The sequence below is a fragment of the Mytilus trossulus genome, chromosome 2 (genome assembly GCF_036588685.1).
Source record: "Mytilus trossulus isolate FHL-02 chromosome 2, PNRI_Mtr1.1.1.hap1, whole genome shotgun sequence".
Classification (NCBI taxonomy): domain Eukaryota; kingdom Metazoa; phylum Mollusca; class Bivalvia; order Mytilida; family Mytilidae; genus Mytilus; species Mytilus trossulus.
Genome location: NC_086374.1, coordinates 54,495,144 through 54,512,260, shown reverse-complemented (window position 1 = coordinate 54,512,260; position 17,117 = coordinate 54,495,144). Strand labels below are relative to the sequence as shown.

The window sequence follows — 17,117 nt, the reverse complement described above, 5'->3', positions numbered from 1 at the left end:
TCTATATATGAGTTTGACTATACCTCTGGTATCTTTCGCCCTTGTTTTAGTAACTGAACTAGATTTGAGACAACACCTAGTTCATATTACTTTAGAGTTAAAAGATTTGTTTTACTATAATAAAATATCATGTATATAAGAATACATAAAGAAGGTTTATTTACGGATAAAACATCAAAGTTAAGTATCCGAGTTTGACATGCATTTTGACATGATTTATTGCAACATGTCTAAACTTACTTATATGTTTAATAACGGTGAATGAGTATCTGATATTAGAATGAAGGGACATTTCAATAATAAGATATCTAAAATGTTGTTGTTGTTGATTGAAAATTTACGGTCAAATTAAACATTTTTTTTCAAGTTCAGTTTGATCAATGTTAACAAAAATTTAAGGAATTATTTTAAAAAACAAAACCGTATGCGTGAATATATGTAAAGCGGACTGTGCTTTGCATTCGTCACCTTCTTTCAAATTCATCAACACATCAATCGACTATTCTGATAACACCAATTACACGACGTCGAAACGTATCCTTCATCAGTTGAAACACAGACGCAATGTGTCGGTCAACCAATTCGTGATGTTGATTATAAACCTTTGTAGTTTTGATTTAGTAACGTTTCCTTGTATCCTAAGAAGCAGTTTTTTGCGTATTAATAAAAAACCGACAATGAAGTTGATATTATACCATATTAACTTGCAACATTTCAAATGAAATATATATAAACAAAAATTGCATTGAAAATGTTGAATTATCAAGGGTTTTATAACTCATTACAGAGGCTGCTTTCTCTGATTCGGCACCAAGTTTCGGAATTCCGGCCATTTTGAACGATCAACATTTTTTTAATTTCACTTGGTGTTCAATCTGTTTTGACTCGAGCACCACCAATGAATAGAAGAGTGCTCCTGACGGACAAAATCATAAGCCAGATATCTTCGATACGTTTTTCTCTACGAAAAAGAATGTTGCGGATCTTGAGATACCAAAGATATATTCAAATTTATTAGAAGTCACAAACGGACCACGCTACGATAAAAACAAAAAACGACAAAAAGAGACACAACAGTATTAAACACAACATTTTAATACAAAAAAGGGACACAACAGTCTTAAACACAACATTTTAGTAAAAAGATTAACAGCACGAACACCAACAAACATGAGGAGTGGTCCTAGGTGCTCTGGAGGGATAAGCAGATCCTTTTCCACATCCGTAACATTGACATCGGGAAAAAAAATCCGTCAGATTGGTATTAGATCCTGTCATGTAGTCGGTGTCTAGAATAAGATCCCGATATGAATGGCAAAACTCCTACAATCGTTTATTACCTTAATATATCTGAACGTGAAATTAAAAAGATGATGATTTTTTTCTCTGAAAAGGTATTAATTATCATTTACTCAAATCATACAACAGTTCGGTCTTTTGGTGTGCCCATAACCAACTATTTGAAAAAAATAAACATTTATATCCTGGTCGGTGTATTTGTTGTGAAATAAATTAGGTTCTTCCAAAACAAGAATGTTCCTGAATGAGAAAAGTTTCCGAATTGGAAATCGTTAATTTGTTTTCTCAGTCATATTTACGTAAACGGTCTACATTAAAGTACTAGTTAAGGCTCATGATGCTGCCTTTGATCTAGTAGAATCAATTATAAATAATACATTCTTGAAATTATGGGGACATCAAGGGTGCTCGTCGTGCATGTAATTGATTCTCTGCTGATGTTTTACATTTCTTTTTTAGCTGCCTGATATTTGTTTTAGCATAAAGAATAAGAAAAGAAAAAAACATTTTAATCTTAGTAATGATAAAACCTCAAAATATTTTCTAATAATACTTGTAAGCGAACAAAACCTGTCGCAAAACAGAAATCACTTGTAATTTTAAATATGTTACAATTACATCAGACAATACGCTATTTTAGGATTTAAAAACTGCATATGTACTGAAAGTTATTTTTATTAGTCATTTATCAGGAAGTACATGGAAAAATCACCAAAGAACAAAATGTCTAGGTGTTTTATCTTGTTGATTTTTGTTTTTAGTACGTCCCAGTGCTTTCCTACATGCATAAGAAAAACACTTTATGGAAAAGTCCGCGGAAAAATTACTCTCCGCGTCCCGCAAGTAGAAGTGGAGGAATATCTTGGTGTTCCATATGCATCTCCTCCGACGGGTTTTTTACGTTACAAGGTAGGGAAATTTCTTAATTATTATCAAAAAGCATGATCCACCAAGGATCCTGAAATAATAATTGAGTAACTTAAATGGAAGAGAATTGTTATTGTTCAATTCATTTTAAAGAAATTAAATTAGTTTTACAAATAACATCAAATTATTTGCACATAAAATTAAATGATTTACAAATGAAATTAAATAATTCTAGAAAATAGTTCCGTAAGTCATTGCAAAATAAATGAACTCCAAGAGATTTTGAAACATATAAAGCGATATACATAATGCCAATTAAAAAAATCCCACAGTCTACATTATTTTAAATTATGTAGAATGTAAAGGTTCGACTTGGATGTTTGGAAATTACCCCATTCTAATATCTGGCTATATAATCTAGTTTGTTTAAGAAATAGAACAAAGATTTTGCATGACCAAAAAGGGAATAAAATGTTAGTTCAACGTATTCTATCATGTATGCATCAATAAATAAAACATGATGATATTTAATTAAGCATCAGTATTATTTCTTATCTATGTGTTTTCATTTTACCAACTGTAATGTAACATACTAAAAGGTTTTCTCTTTATTCAAATTATTTGCACAAATATACACCCCAATGACGTTGATAACATTCATGTAATTAACAACATGGCGTAGTTTATAATACATCACAAAAATAATAAAAGTACAAGACATGATATGTTTAACTTGAGTTACGGTTATTCGTAAATAAATAATCTATAAACAGGATAAAAATATTTGTATGATTTCAGTTTTTCATAGTGTGCTTGTCGGATATTTTATTTCAAGGTTATTTAAAAAAATAGTGTGAATGATTTGAAGACAATCACCAGATGCAGCTTGAAAAAAAGAGCCAAAGAAAATTGTTAAAGTAAAAGTACTAATAATATTTTTTTAATAACGTATAAACAAATATTACATACAAAAGGTCCATTAAAACTAAAACGGAAAAAATATCACAGTACCACTATTTTATTCAAAGAACTTTGAATCGGATGAAAAGAAATATACAGTCGATTTTATGTTGCTTTTAGTGGTATTAAATACAAATTTCATTACAATCTGAAAATTAAATCAAAACAATCGAAGATCTAAAAAATTCAGAAATAAACACTCAATGATAAGGGTCAAGTTTTATAATAGAAAATCAGTTGTTACGACTACAACAGATTGTCGAAGGCAGGGTCATTGTTTGAATTCAACCACTTGATCTTTATCCCTTTTTTGTGTCATGATCTCTGAGTTCATGTTTGTTTTCATCACACGAGGAGTTCAGCACTTAGGGCTTGGAAGTACATCTTTAATATAAACTGGTGATACCTGAAATTGATTTTCAGTTCCAAAGATGCCCTGTGCATTAACTATATCGAGTTTTACCTATCTTTCGGACCGTTATGACATACGAATTGTACATTAATATTCAAAAATGGTGTAATGGTATAACAAACACAATGCTTGCAATGAACATATCCGTCAGATTCGAACTATTTGTGTTTAATGCTGCATAAGAAGAGACAACAGTGGAATACTGCTGTTCGAAATTCACAAATCGATTGAGAGAAAACAAATCGGTTAACAAACTAAAACCGACGGAAACACATCAACTATGTAGTCCTGTCAAGTAATGCTGTCATTTAAGAGTTTTATTTAACATTTCTATAAAGAACGAGCATTGACTGGCCACAAAACCAGGTTCAACCCACCATTTTCTTTAAACTATCCTTTATCAAGTCAGGAAGTGACAGTTGTTATCGTATAGTTCGTTTCTATGTGTGTTACATTGTCTTTTGGTGTTTTTTTTTGTTGCACTTCAGTGTTTCTGTTGTTTCCTTCGTCTGTTCGGTAAAAGAGAATTGCATTTGTTTAATAATATAACACTTTTCTAAGACTGTTTATCATGCCCTAATCAAAGTAAACGAACGTTTTTATCCATTTGTAGAGACCGCAGAAGCCTATAAAATGGAATCCTCGCATTTTAGAAACAACCAATCTTCCACCAGCATGTCCCCAGTTGGAAGTGGACTCCGTACAATTTCATAAGCCAGGGTTTAACAACTTTAACGAAGATTGTTTATATATGAATATTTATGTACCAAGAGTATGTTAATATCTAGCCTTATGTAAAAAGAAAATGCTACAAACTAACAGTGTTAATTTCAAATTGGGAAATAAATTTAAGACCTGATACTTTTCATGCCCCACCTACGATAGAAGAGGGGCATTATGTTTTCTGGTCTGTGCCTCCGTTCGTTCGTCCCGCTCCAGGTTAAAGTTTTTGGTAGAGGTAGTTTTTGATGAAGCTGAAGTCCAATCAATTTGAAACGTAATACACTTGTTGCTTATGACATGATCTTTCTAATTTTTAAGCCAAATTATACATTTGCCCCCAATTTCACGGTCCACTGAACATAGAAAATGAAAAGCGAGTTTCAGGTTAAAGTTTTTGGTCAAGGTAGTTTTTGATGAAGCTGAAGTCCAATCAACTTGAAACTTAGATATAGTAAGATGTGGTGTGAGTGCCAATGAGACAACTCTCCATCCAAATAACAATTTAAAAATTAAACCATTATAGGTTAAAGTACGGCCTTCAACACGGAGCCTTGGCTCACAGCGAACAACAAGCTATAAAGGGCCCCAAAATTACTAGTGTAAAACCATTCAAACGGGAAAACCAACGGTCTAATCTATATAAACAAAACGAGAAACACGTATACATTACATAAACAAACGACAACTACTGTACATCATCAGATTCCTGACTTAGAACAGGTGCAAAAATTTGCAGCGGGATTAAACGTTTTAATGGATCCAAACCTTCTCCCTTTTTCTAAAACAATAGCATAACATCACAACTTAGAAAAACATACGATAAAATATCAATTGGCAGAGTTAACTCAATCAAAAAACGTATGATTAGTACACTTGTTGCTTATGATATGATCTTTCTTATTTTAAAGCCAAATTAGACTTTTGACCCCAATTTCACGGTCCATTGAACATAGAAAATGAAAGTAATGTTTCAGGTTAAATTTTTTGGTCAAGGTAGTTTTTGATGAAGTTGAAGACCTTACAACTTGAAACTTAGTACACATGTTCCATATGGTATGATCTTTCTAATTTTAATGCCAAATTAGATATTCTACCCAATTTCACGGTCCATTGAACATCGAAAATGATAGTGCGAGTGGGGCATCCGTGTACTTAGGACACATTCTTGTTTCAGAATGAATACATAAGACTGAAATAATTATACAAATTTGGAAAAATACGGATTTTAAGACACTCGGTTTTTATTCTAGGCATTTTTTTAAAACTTTTACACACAAACTAATGATATTTTTTTCTTAATCTAAGGTCAATAAAAGGGCATTGCCGATTATGTTATTTATACATGGAGGTTCTAATAGAAAAGGAATGGGAGCTATGTTCGATGGTGACATTTTAGCTGCACATGGAGAAATAATTGTTATCACATTCAATTTTAGACTCGACAATCTAGGTAAGATTAAAGAATAAATAAATCAATACAAAAGTAGTTTTCATCTCAAATAACCTAGTTTTAGTGTAAAATAGCTATGTTAGTGCCCTAGACAAGAGTTTTTGATATCAAAATCCTATTCTCTTCAGGAACGATTGAGCACAATAGATTGAGATTATAAATACATAAAAGACCTTTAACAGACATGCTAAATAATGAATATGCAATCCCTGAATCCAAGTTACATTCATATTGCTTATCTTGAGGTTTATATATTGTGTTTTGTATACTGTTGTTTTTAAAAACAAAAATGTGATATTATTGCCAATGAATCAATTGTCAACAAGAGACCGAAATGACCCCGACATTAACAACTATAAGTTATCGTAAGGCCTTCAACAATGAGGAAAGTCCCTATCGCATAGTCAGCTGTAAAATGCCCCGATATGATATGGTAAAACAATTCAAACGAGAAAACTAACGGCCTTATTTATATAAAAAAAAGAACATCAAATATATAACATATAAACAAACGGCAACCACTGAATTACAGGCTCTTGTAGTTGGTCCTTTTGTCTTTTTCTTTTTTTCCATGGCGATGTCTGTTTATTTTCAATTGGTCTGTCAGAAAGTCCAAATGGTATCTTTTCCCTGTTTAAATACACAAATCTAACATATCAAGGTAAACGTTTCCTAAAGTTTTCTTAATAATGTTTGCATCATGCTATTTGATTTCAATTATGAAAAGACTCAGACTAACTTATTCTAAATCAGGACATAACAATCGAAAATATAGTCGGCATCATGCATTTGTTGTCCATCACAGGTGTTATTTTAAAACTAATTTGCGGCTTATTTTCGCAAGTCGGGCATGTTACAACCAAATAAGTCATATTTGGTTTTTGAATAATCTCTAAAACTTAAACTTGAATGGTTAGTTTCAATTCCTTTGTTGTATTGTTTATTGTTGAAAATAATTAGCGTATTGAAACATTTATTGCGCATCTTGTCCATATTAATTTGTATCGTTTATGTTATTGCATAATCATTAACTGCCCCTGTTTAAATGATACATATTCATATGCTGATAAATGCTTTATAGCTATTCTGGTTTTCAACGGAAATCCCTTTATATGAAAAATATCTTAATTTCACCAAATACAAAATATGATATTCAATTAAATGTAGATGTTTACTTCATATAACATTATATTTTTTTTTCAATTTTAACAGGATTTTATGCTGATCCAAGTAATGGTGTAAAAGGCAACAATGGTCTTATCGATCAAGTATTGGCTATGAAATGGATACAAAGAAATATCAAGTATTTCAATGGTGATCCGTCTAAAGTTACCTTATATGGACATAGTGCTGGAGCTGGGGATGCTGGTCTTCATTTGTTATCAGATTTGACCAAAGGTATAAAAATAATGAGAATAATAAAAGTTGAATACTGTGGATTCATTATTATTTATTGATATCAATACAGGTGAACCACGAATTCAAATATTTAACGATTTACAAATTTTATATAGGCTATGTATGCAGAGACTGACGAAACCACTAAATCGAAATTTTAAGAAAATGCGAGTTTTGCTCAATCCACGAATATTGATAACAAAAGTAAACACATCCAGAGTTTTCAGTCTGGTTAAAAGTTTGAAGTCAATCAATATATTTTGCTTTATTTCGGAAAATTGAAACTGAGACCAAAAAAACAACATTCACTCTCAGATACAAGCATAGGAGATGCCTATAAATGCGATACATTCGGCGTCAATTTAAATGCAGTACATTTTGAATGTTTTAACTTGTATTTTTGTTTTTGGTGCCTTCATGGTCGAAATACTAGACGTCGTTCCTAATAGAGTTTTCTTATTGTTGTCACTCCTATTTGTTATTTTTCTCGAAAGGTATTTTCAATTTAGTTTTGCAAGCAAAAGCTTAGATTATAATCAGAACACATACGTTGATGTCGATTACGAAAAGTCTAAACACAAGAGAACAATCGACCGATTTAAAGGTTTTGTTTGCATAGCTATCTTACTTACAACTTTAATAGCATATGCTTCTGTTCAATCATAAACAAAACTTTTGAAACAACATACTTTATCCATCTCATGTTTTCACACAGGGTCTTATATCAAATTACACAAAGTGATACAAAATTGTATTGTCATTAATACGGTGTTTATTCAGAAGTGTTTTTTCCACTTAGGTTTATTTAGAAATGCCATAATCCACAGCGGAGCACCAATTTCGCACTGGTTTCTTTCAACGTGTATACAAACCAGTAGAGAATCAAAAACTCCAGAAAACTGTCGACCAGGTACCAGTTTGATCACAACAGAGCAACAAAAGGTTAGTTACAAACTGTTCATGAAATTTCAATTCAGATCTAGAGTGTCTACAGATAACATAAGAAAGGAGACAACATGTTATGTTAGAATTCTATAACTTTTCTGTCTTTATTATATGTGTTTATGATAAATGTGTTAAAGTAAAGAAATCGTATAACTTTTAATCATCTTTTTAATTATTTAAACAATACAAATATATATCACCTCAAATGTATATTTACCTTCACATAACAAATAAATATAATTTGTTCATCCATGTTTTGGGGACAACATTTCAAGATTACTTAAATATGAATTCGACATCAACTTTATGAACCCTCTGAGATTAACAATTTCCCCAGAGGGAAAAGATGTAAATATACCAGGTACAATGATTAAACAAAAAAACAAAAAGAAACAAGTAACTATACACTTTCAATAAGACTGTGAAGCCAAAATATATATATTTTCTGTGACTGTATCTTACATTAATTTGTAGGATCCTTTACTATAGATAATTTAGCTGATCTGTAACAATAACATCTTCATGCCTTATATATCATGTACTGTAGTACGCCGCTAGATTAAAACTGACGTGGAAAGGTAACATATGGCCACCGAAAGCTCTTTTTTTGAGAGCCCAGGTGGTCGTGTGGTCTAGCTGGACGGCTGCAGTGCAGGCGATTTGGTGTCACGATATCACAGTGGCATGGGTTCGAATCCTGGCGAGGGAAGAACCGAAAATTTGCGAAAGCAAATTTACAGATCTAACATTGTTGGGTTGATGTTTAGACGAGTTGTATATATATAGAGAATTTTTAGAATGGTGCAAGCGTCTTCATTGATGTTCGGTTAGTCTTTTTTATTGTATAAATTTCAAGATTTAGTAAAAGTTTAATCTAACGAGACTTAAAGATGATTCATTTCACATCAGAATCTGACTGACGAAGGATATCTGTTATCCGAAATATTTATAAATAATTACATTTATAGTTACCTTTTTTGTATTTGGAGTTGTTGTGTACACTTTTTTAGGCGTTTATATAATTTATTTATTGTGTACATGTATCGTTACTCGTAACGATCCAGCGCCCTCGTGGGGAAAATCGTTGACTACTATACAGACGTTTTATATATATATATATATATATATATATATATATATAGAGGGAAGAACCAAAAATTTGCGAAAGCAAATTTACAGATCTAACATTGTTGGGTTGATGTTTAGACGAGTTGTATATATATATATATATATACAACTCGTCTAAACATCAACCCAACAATGTTAGATCTGTAAATTTGCTTTCGCAAATTTTTGGTTCTTCCCTCGCCGGGATTCGAACCCATGCTACTGTGATATCGTGACACCAAATCGCCTGCACTTCAGCCGTCCCGCTAGACCACACGACCACCTGGGCTCTCAAAAAAAGAGCTTTCGCTGGCCATGTGTTACCTTTCCACGTCAGTTTTAATCTAGCGGCGTACTACAGTACATGATATATTAGGCATGAAGATGTATATATATATATATATATATATACAACTCGTCTAAACATCAACCCAACAATGTTAGATCTGTAAATTTGCTTTCGCAAATTTTTGGTTCTTCCCTCGCCGGGATTCGAACCCATGCTACTGTGATATCGTGACACCAAATCGCCTGCACTGCAGCCGTCCCGCTAGACCACACGACCACCTGGGCTCTCATATATATATATAGACAGATAAGTCCAATTTTCAAAACTTTTCTTATGTAAAATTAAAATCAGGTTGTTAAAAGCTATATTTTCAGGAACAACCTCGTTTATTAAAGAGTGAATAGTAGTGGACAAACGAAAGGTATACTGTGGATTCATTTATTTTCGTGAGTACCAATTTTCGTGCATTGATGAAAACTTGCATATTCGTGGATATGTAAATTCGTTGTTTTCGCAAATTCTGCATACACTCCTTTAGAAAATCCGTATTTCGCTGAACATTTAAATTTAAACACGAAATCCACGAAAATTGGTATCCAACGAATATTAATGAATCCACAGTATTTAACATTTGGGCATAGTCTGATGTCAAGTACTTATACTCACATGATCAACCTATGAAACATATGAAACGTATCATCTGAATGTCATAATTAATTTTATTTCAATAGGAGAATTGGGTTGTCGTTGATGGGGAATTTCTAAAAGGCAGTCCCGAAAAACTTTTTACTTGCGGGAAATTCCACTCTGGATCAGTATTATTAATGATGTCCAGGGATGAAGGACATCCATTAGATATATCAAGTATGCATTTAATATATTTTCAATAATTTTCTTGCAAAATGTGTGAATAGAAAATTAGGAATAAAATTGAATATCTTCGGTTTTCTACCGATTATTTTAGAGTTTTTATTTTCATGTGTTCAACCACCCAATTGCAAGTGATTCTACATACTTCAAAACATTTATACATACATAACCATTTAACAAATTTAAACAGATGATAACGGTTTAAAGAAACAAATTATGTTAAAAGTAAAATAACAAAAATACCGAACTCCGATAATCAATGGTAAAGCATAAAAACACTTTCCGTACTTAGAAGACAATGTGACCCAGTTTTACAAGATAAATCAAGATTTGAAGAAAAAAAACGCAAAGAAGACGGATATAGTTATTACTTTTCAATTACGAATAGACGTAATAAGTAATTTATCCAATATTTTAGCATATAAAGAACTAGATTTAGACCAGACAATCGGATGGTATGCGAAAAATCTGTTTGCAGAAAGACCAGATTTTACAGGTACTTAAGATAACAATCATGTAGATTAATTGAAAAATAATTATACCAAAATTTTCAATTGGCGTATAGTTTTTTATCAGCCAAAATTTAATAGACATTTTCAAAAATGGAAGTTTATAACTTAATCAAGCAATGATTGATTGAAATGAATAGGTATTCAAAATCCAAATTCGAAATTTGAAATTGAAAAATAAATGTATAACCTTGAGAGAACTTAATATTTACTCTGACTTGACTGTTAGTGTTGCTCTCCACCTATTACAACTTGTTCAAATTCTAACCAAATTGCATTTTGTTTAAATTGCTATAAAAATGTCAAAAATTAGCCTTCGTACAATTTTTCATTCGAAAAGTCTTCTATATTCATATGAACTAAGACATCCTTTGAATTTAAACATTTCATATTAAGTAGAATATGTGTGAAATTACAATTTTTTTTATGAAGTTTCAATGGGGGATAATCAATTTTTCTTTTTAATATTTAAAAGTCTTTGACACATTCCCCATTTCCATTCTCAATTTTATTTATAGGTTATCTTCCATGAAAACTTATTAACAACATATTGTTATTTCACATATATTTTTTACAGAATATCTGATGTTTTAATTCGGATGTTGTCTGATTCTTATGAAAAAAGAAGACTTTTCGAAAGTAAATTTATAATGAAAGCTAAGTCTGGACATTTTTATATCAATTCAAACTTATGAGCGTCACTGATGAGTCTTTTGTAGACGAAACGCGCGTCTGGCGTATATAAAAAAGTTAGTCCTGGTATCTATGACGAGTTACTACCTTTAGCATGACAATGACAATAAAATTTCTATCCAAACTGTTAGACAAATTGTTCACACCAACATTACAGTTCAATTAAAGTTTTACATGATTGTAAGTATGCTTTATTTTATCACTGTGCACTTTCACGACTTGACTGAACAGAATGATCAAATTTCTGACCAGATGAACAGTTTTGTTATATAAAACAAATTGCAATTTGGTCAGAATTTTGAACTAGTAGCAAGAAGTGGATAGAAACACTAACAGTCAATTCACAGTAAAAAAAAACCAGAACAAATTCTTTTTAATTGTTATGAAAAAAAAACCAATTATAAATGTAAAAAGTTTTTTGTCCTGAAAATACCCTCTGAAAAATGATTGAAACCTTGAGCAACACAGGTTCTAGTTAAGTCGAAGATACCATTGGTTATAACTTGAATTGGATGAAATAACATTATCGGTACCAATTTGAATGACAAGTTTCAATTTTCGACTATCAATTTCACTTCATTGATCCCCCAGCTAAAAACCTGAGATTTAAAACCAAATAAAGCATGACTAACAAACGGCGATTGCATACATTGGGGAATCAAGGTGCAAACACGACCACAAAAGTTGTCACAACCGTTTAAATCAGCTGCAATTTAATTTATACATGAATTTAAACAAATTCTACGTTAATGTCTTTTTTAAATGAAAACCTTTTTTATTTTATTTTGAAGATAATGTAAAAAAAGAAATAAAAATCTGGGAGACAATGAATCTATCAAGATATCCTCAAGTAAGTTGGCATAATAAAAAAAAGGCAGATTTCACAAGTTGGAAGAGTCAGTCAAGGAGCAGTGTCCCTTTATTACGCGATAAAAGGAAACTGTAACGTCAATAAATGTTCTAGGAACTTTTTGTTTTAGTGACAACGACCAAATATCGATTTTATGAAAAGGCAAAAAAAACCAATGTGACATTCAAAAGTCATAAATCAAAGTCAAACTAACCAAGCAAAAAAACACCAATAAAACCTACAATATAACAAGTGAATAGAAAACTTAAGTTGATCAAATGACAATCACCAAAACAAAAAACCGGAGGCCATTTTAGGTGCTCTGTTGAGCAGATTCTGCCTCTACTGTGACACACGTTGTGTTACTACTATAGAATACGTTGATAACTTATCTCAAGTGATAAATCATAACGCAATAGTGGATTAATTATTGGAAAACAAACGCCTGAAAAAAAAAACCAATAAACGATAAAACAAATAAAAAAGACCGAAACAAACGACAACCGCTTAATTATTGAGTTTGCAACTCTTGGTTGCTTAAAGCTTATAACTGCAATACGCGTGAGAATTTCAAAGATTATATCCCCTTACCTAGTTTACCCTTTAAATGAGAAGTGTGTGTCTGTGTGTTTATTCCTCCGCATCCGAGGAAGTGTTATTTGCTTAATCACTTACAAAAATAAAGTAAAGTAAACAGATGTTCAAAAGCCATTAATCGAATAAGAAAAAAACAAATCCGGGTTACAAACCAAAATCATAACAATTATGAGACTGTTTTAACGAAAGTATAATTTGCTTGTCAGTTCTATCTAATGAGAGAAGTAACTATTGCAAAAACTATGTAAAAAAGAAAGAAGTGTATTCTTTATTTCATAGGTTACTAGTTTGTCTTCAACGATTACCAAATAAAACCTTACACAATATGAATAAAACGATTAATACATTGATTGTGTTTGTCTTTTGCACACCAGAAAAGTGCAAGGCTAATACAGAACAATATAATTAAAACGTTATTTGATATTGGATATTCAATATCCAACCGGCTGCTAGCAGTCGGTTGGGTATTCACATTTATTTGAAAATCATAAACAAAAATGCTTGATACCATTAAAAGCATGATTTTAAGAGTTGAAAGGAGCGAAAAGATACGTTGGAAATCGTTTTATGACCCCTTCAAGTTGTCTTACACTCTCGTTGTTCTCGAATATAAACCCTTACCAATGCTTATGTAAATTGCATATTTGTTTTTATGATATATAGGGTTTTTATCAATAAAATGACATCAGAAATGTTATTTTATATCTAATATTTCTCAAAACAAAAACAAAAACCGATGACATGGAAGACGGGAAGTGTACCCAAATTTCTTTTAGTCACGTTTGTATATACATATTAACTTATTGCCTGCATAATGTAATTTAAGATTGAGAGATAAGGGAAAAAGGGGTTGCTCTCACCATTGCCCTGTGCCCTTTGTGCTAAAATTTTGACAAATGTTTTTGTTTTAAGAAATATCATGTTTAAAAGTACATCTTTGAAGTTTTTTTTATTGACAAAAATCTATATTACATAAAGACAAATATTCAAGGTGAGGCTACTAATCTGAAATTTGAAACCTAAGCAGAAAAAACACATGTCGACAGTGAGTTGATTCACAGACAAATCAACTAATTTGAAATGCTGACCGTAAAATTTATGAAGTGTCGTTATAGTGGGATATCACATAAGCCTTTTCATTATTAACGATATGAAAACGCCATGCGACAGTTCAGATTGCTACTGCTGAGAAATAGGACCCTGAACTTTATAATTGGAAAGTTGAAATTGATATGTTTTGCATAGATTCAAGTTTGAAGTCGATCATTTGCATCAAAATCATGGAAAAGGTCCCGATATGCATGAAACAAACTTCTTTTCTTGTAATGATATCATTGTAGAATTATATTGACGGTATATGCGAAATTCATACAAGAATCGAATATCGTTACTAGCTGTTTAATTGTTTTTGTTCTTGTCAATATTTTATTATAATGATAGAATATATTAAAAAGATGAATACTTTTATACAAGCATTAATGCTATTGTAGAAGAATAATCTATTTTGATATTAAGATCTGATAAGGATTTGATTTTTCACTCTCCAGAAAACCTCGAAGATACATTCAATATACTGTTAAACAACTTATTTTGCGACTTTCATGAGTAGAAAAATAAAGAAAATATGTAAAACTTGGATCTTTGCTTATGAAACTACAACAAGCAAATAAGAAAATTGCTAATTTTAATAGCCTTGGAATGGACTATAATGGGTAGAATAGCGAAATGAAAACAAATTAGTTTACTGTAATATATTAAAATTTCAGGCATTGCAAGTCAGAGCAGATGTTGGAGTCTTCGTGCCAATGATGAAGACCGCAGACATGATTTCTGAAAGGCAAAAGAACGTTTACACTCTCAGTTTTGATTATGTCTCTCAAAACGTTCCTGGGCCTGAATGGATAGGTAAGAGATATAAAAAAGAAAAAATGGAATTATTTCCAATAAAACAACTATTCACAAGAGACCAAATTTTTAAAAGTCTTTGTTTTTGTTGTTGAAATTAATCTTGAGTGTCAATTAGTTGACTTTCAGTATTATTCCTTATCCTCTTCACAAGTTGGTCCAAAAAAAGAGATTATACGTGGTGAATTTATTGACTTTAAGTTTTAATCCTTATCCTTTTATAAGTGGTTATTGTGTGTAAGATATAAAAGCGTGTTCCCTTACTCATAAATATAGATAAAAAGAAAGTTTAGTTGATTTGAAAGATAAAAAAATCATATAAACTCGGAGGATGAGTATTTGTTTTAATTCTCTTTGATAGTTAATGCGCATGCAAGCTCTAATGGAAACATTGAAAGTAGAAAAATATTATACATATTAGTACGATTACTAGTGTGTGTAAACTTTGATTATGATGATTCTATTATTAGGAGTACAGCATGGGTGGGATATATTTTATGTATTTGGTGTACCGACGGTAGGACATCCAAAGTTCTCATATACAGCACGTGATGCAGAGGTTTCTAAAGTGACGATGCAACTAATCAGCAATTTTGTCAAAGAAGGGTATGATATATATTGGTGTAGCATTTATAATATAAAAAAGAAGATGTGGTATGATTGCCAATGAGACAACTATCCACAAAAGACCAAAATGACACGAACATTAACAACTATAGGTCACCGTACGGCCTTCAACAATGAGCAAAGCCCATACCGCATAGTCAGCTATAAAAAGTTTTCTTCTACCTTAACACATATATGACAAAAGTTTTATTTTCAAGTGCACATAACAAACACGATATCATATATACCGTTAATTAAGAAATGTTGGCGTCGAGATATTTTTGCGGTAGCAGATATTTTAACTTTCCTTTTCTTTACACCAGAGAAATTCATACATACAATCCTTACCTCAAAGGTCATGTGTTTTATTTTGGTGTGTGTACTTTGTGAAATTCGTCAAACTGATGTGTTTAATGTGTCTCTGGCAGTACATGTTAATTTGTTAGAGATCATTGAATAAAAATTCATAGTGTGTTCTTAACCATGTTAGAAAACTGACAATTCATATTTGTATGTGTCTTATACGTAAAAAAAAATGGACAATAAAACCTGCAATTCCTGACTTTTTAAAGGTTTAAAAGGGCTTTAAATAATATTTTGACAAAAAAAGACATGCAAATTACTTCGAAATAAATGAAAGGATAAACATTAAATACAAATATATATATATTATCCTTCAATTCTAAATAATTCTAGGAATTGGAGATCCTGTGATTTGAAATTGAGGAAGTACAATGCGGAGAAAAAGTCAATCAACAAACTGGATTATGTCAATGGCAAAACAGTCGTGACAAACGAAATCAACTTCAAACAACCAAGACTTGACTTTTGGTACAAATATTTGTTTCCGTTTAATTTCAAATGTCCCCATAGCTATAAAGCATACAAAGGTTATATTTAATGTATTCATGTATATGAAAGAAATAACAATATAATAAAGAATTAAAATTAATCCATAATATGGCATATGACTTATGTTTTCTATGAATTAAAAAGCATAAAAAAAGATAATCCCATTCTCATTAAAGATCAGCGATTTTGCTTCCAATGAAATAGATACCCTGATACACTTCCTTTTATAAGGAAATTTATAAATTGTTGTTTGCATATGTGATAACAAAAATAATCTTGAACTATTCAAGTTATCCTGACCTGAATACAAGGACAAAGTTTATATGATGCAAACTTAACAAGTGAAGAGTACACAGTCAGTTCAAATTGACAACCGCAGTAATCTTATTACTACATGTTTATACATTTTGCAAGGAATTATATACTTAGAGCTGACAATGTAAACTCTGTCACTGTGAAATTTTGTCATTACGTTTGGGGACACTTTTATTCATTTATAATCTGGTTACATATTCATCTTTGCATATCTTAAAGATTCGTAAAATTACAAAATAAAATAATCATAAAATTTTATAAAACAAAATCTGTCTGCACTGGGGATCCTTAATCATTAGAATTCATAAGGGCTTAAATATTTGAAATACAGTCGTAAATACTTCGGTTACACGAAATAAAGGTTGGAAAAGGATGACTTATACATTCATTCCGAATTGGTTAAGATTATGTGAAATTCTATACAAAACTGTGCTGGTACTTAGGTTGTTTTATGTAATGTATCCGTTTTT

General features: G+C 31.2%; 1 protein-coding gene across 1 annotated transcript; it reads left to right on the top strand.

The window, feature by feature from the left end:
- The first annotated feature begins 2,006 nt into the window (after positions 1-2,006).
- On the top strand, positions 2,007-16,381 carry LOC134705869 (acetylcholinesterase-like). The gene is made up of 11 exons (XM_063564584.1): positions 2,007-2,208; positions 4,152-4,310; positions 5,567-5,711; positions 6,924-7,109; positions 7,909-8,051; positions 10,182-10,314; positions 10,739-10,816; positions 12,314-12,372; positions 14,736-14,874; positions 15,345-15,480; positions 16,177-16,381. Exons 1-11 carry the CDS (start codon positions 2,023-2,025, stop codon positions 16,379-16,381), a joined length of 1,569 nt encoding a protein of 522 aa, XP_063420654.1. The 5' UTR covers positions 2,007-2,022.
- Positions 16,382-17,117: the final 736 nt, after the last annotated feature.

Bases quoted from the DNA above. Each gene is read 5' to 3' on its own strand.
- LOC134705869 (XM_063564584.1), top strand. From the start codon at position 2,023: ATGTCTAGGTGTTTTATCTTGTTGATTTTTGTTTTTAGTACGTCCCAG. The intron at 2,209-4,151 runs GTAGGGAAATTT...ATCCATTTGTAG, and splicing joins CGGGTTTTTTACGTTACAAG to AGACCGCAGAAGCCTATAAA. The intron at 12,373-14,735 runs GTAAGTTGGCAT...TTAAAATTTCAG, and splicing joins ATCTATCAAGATATCCTCAA to GCATTGCAAGTCAGAGCAGA.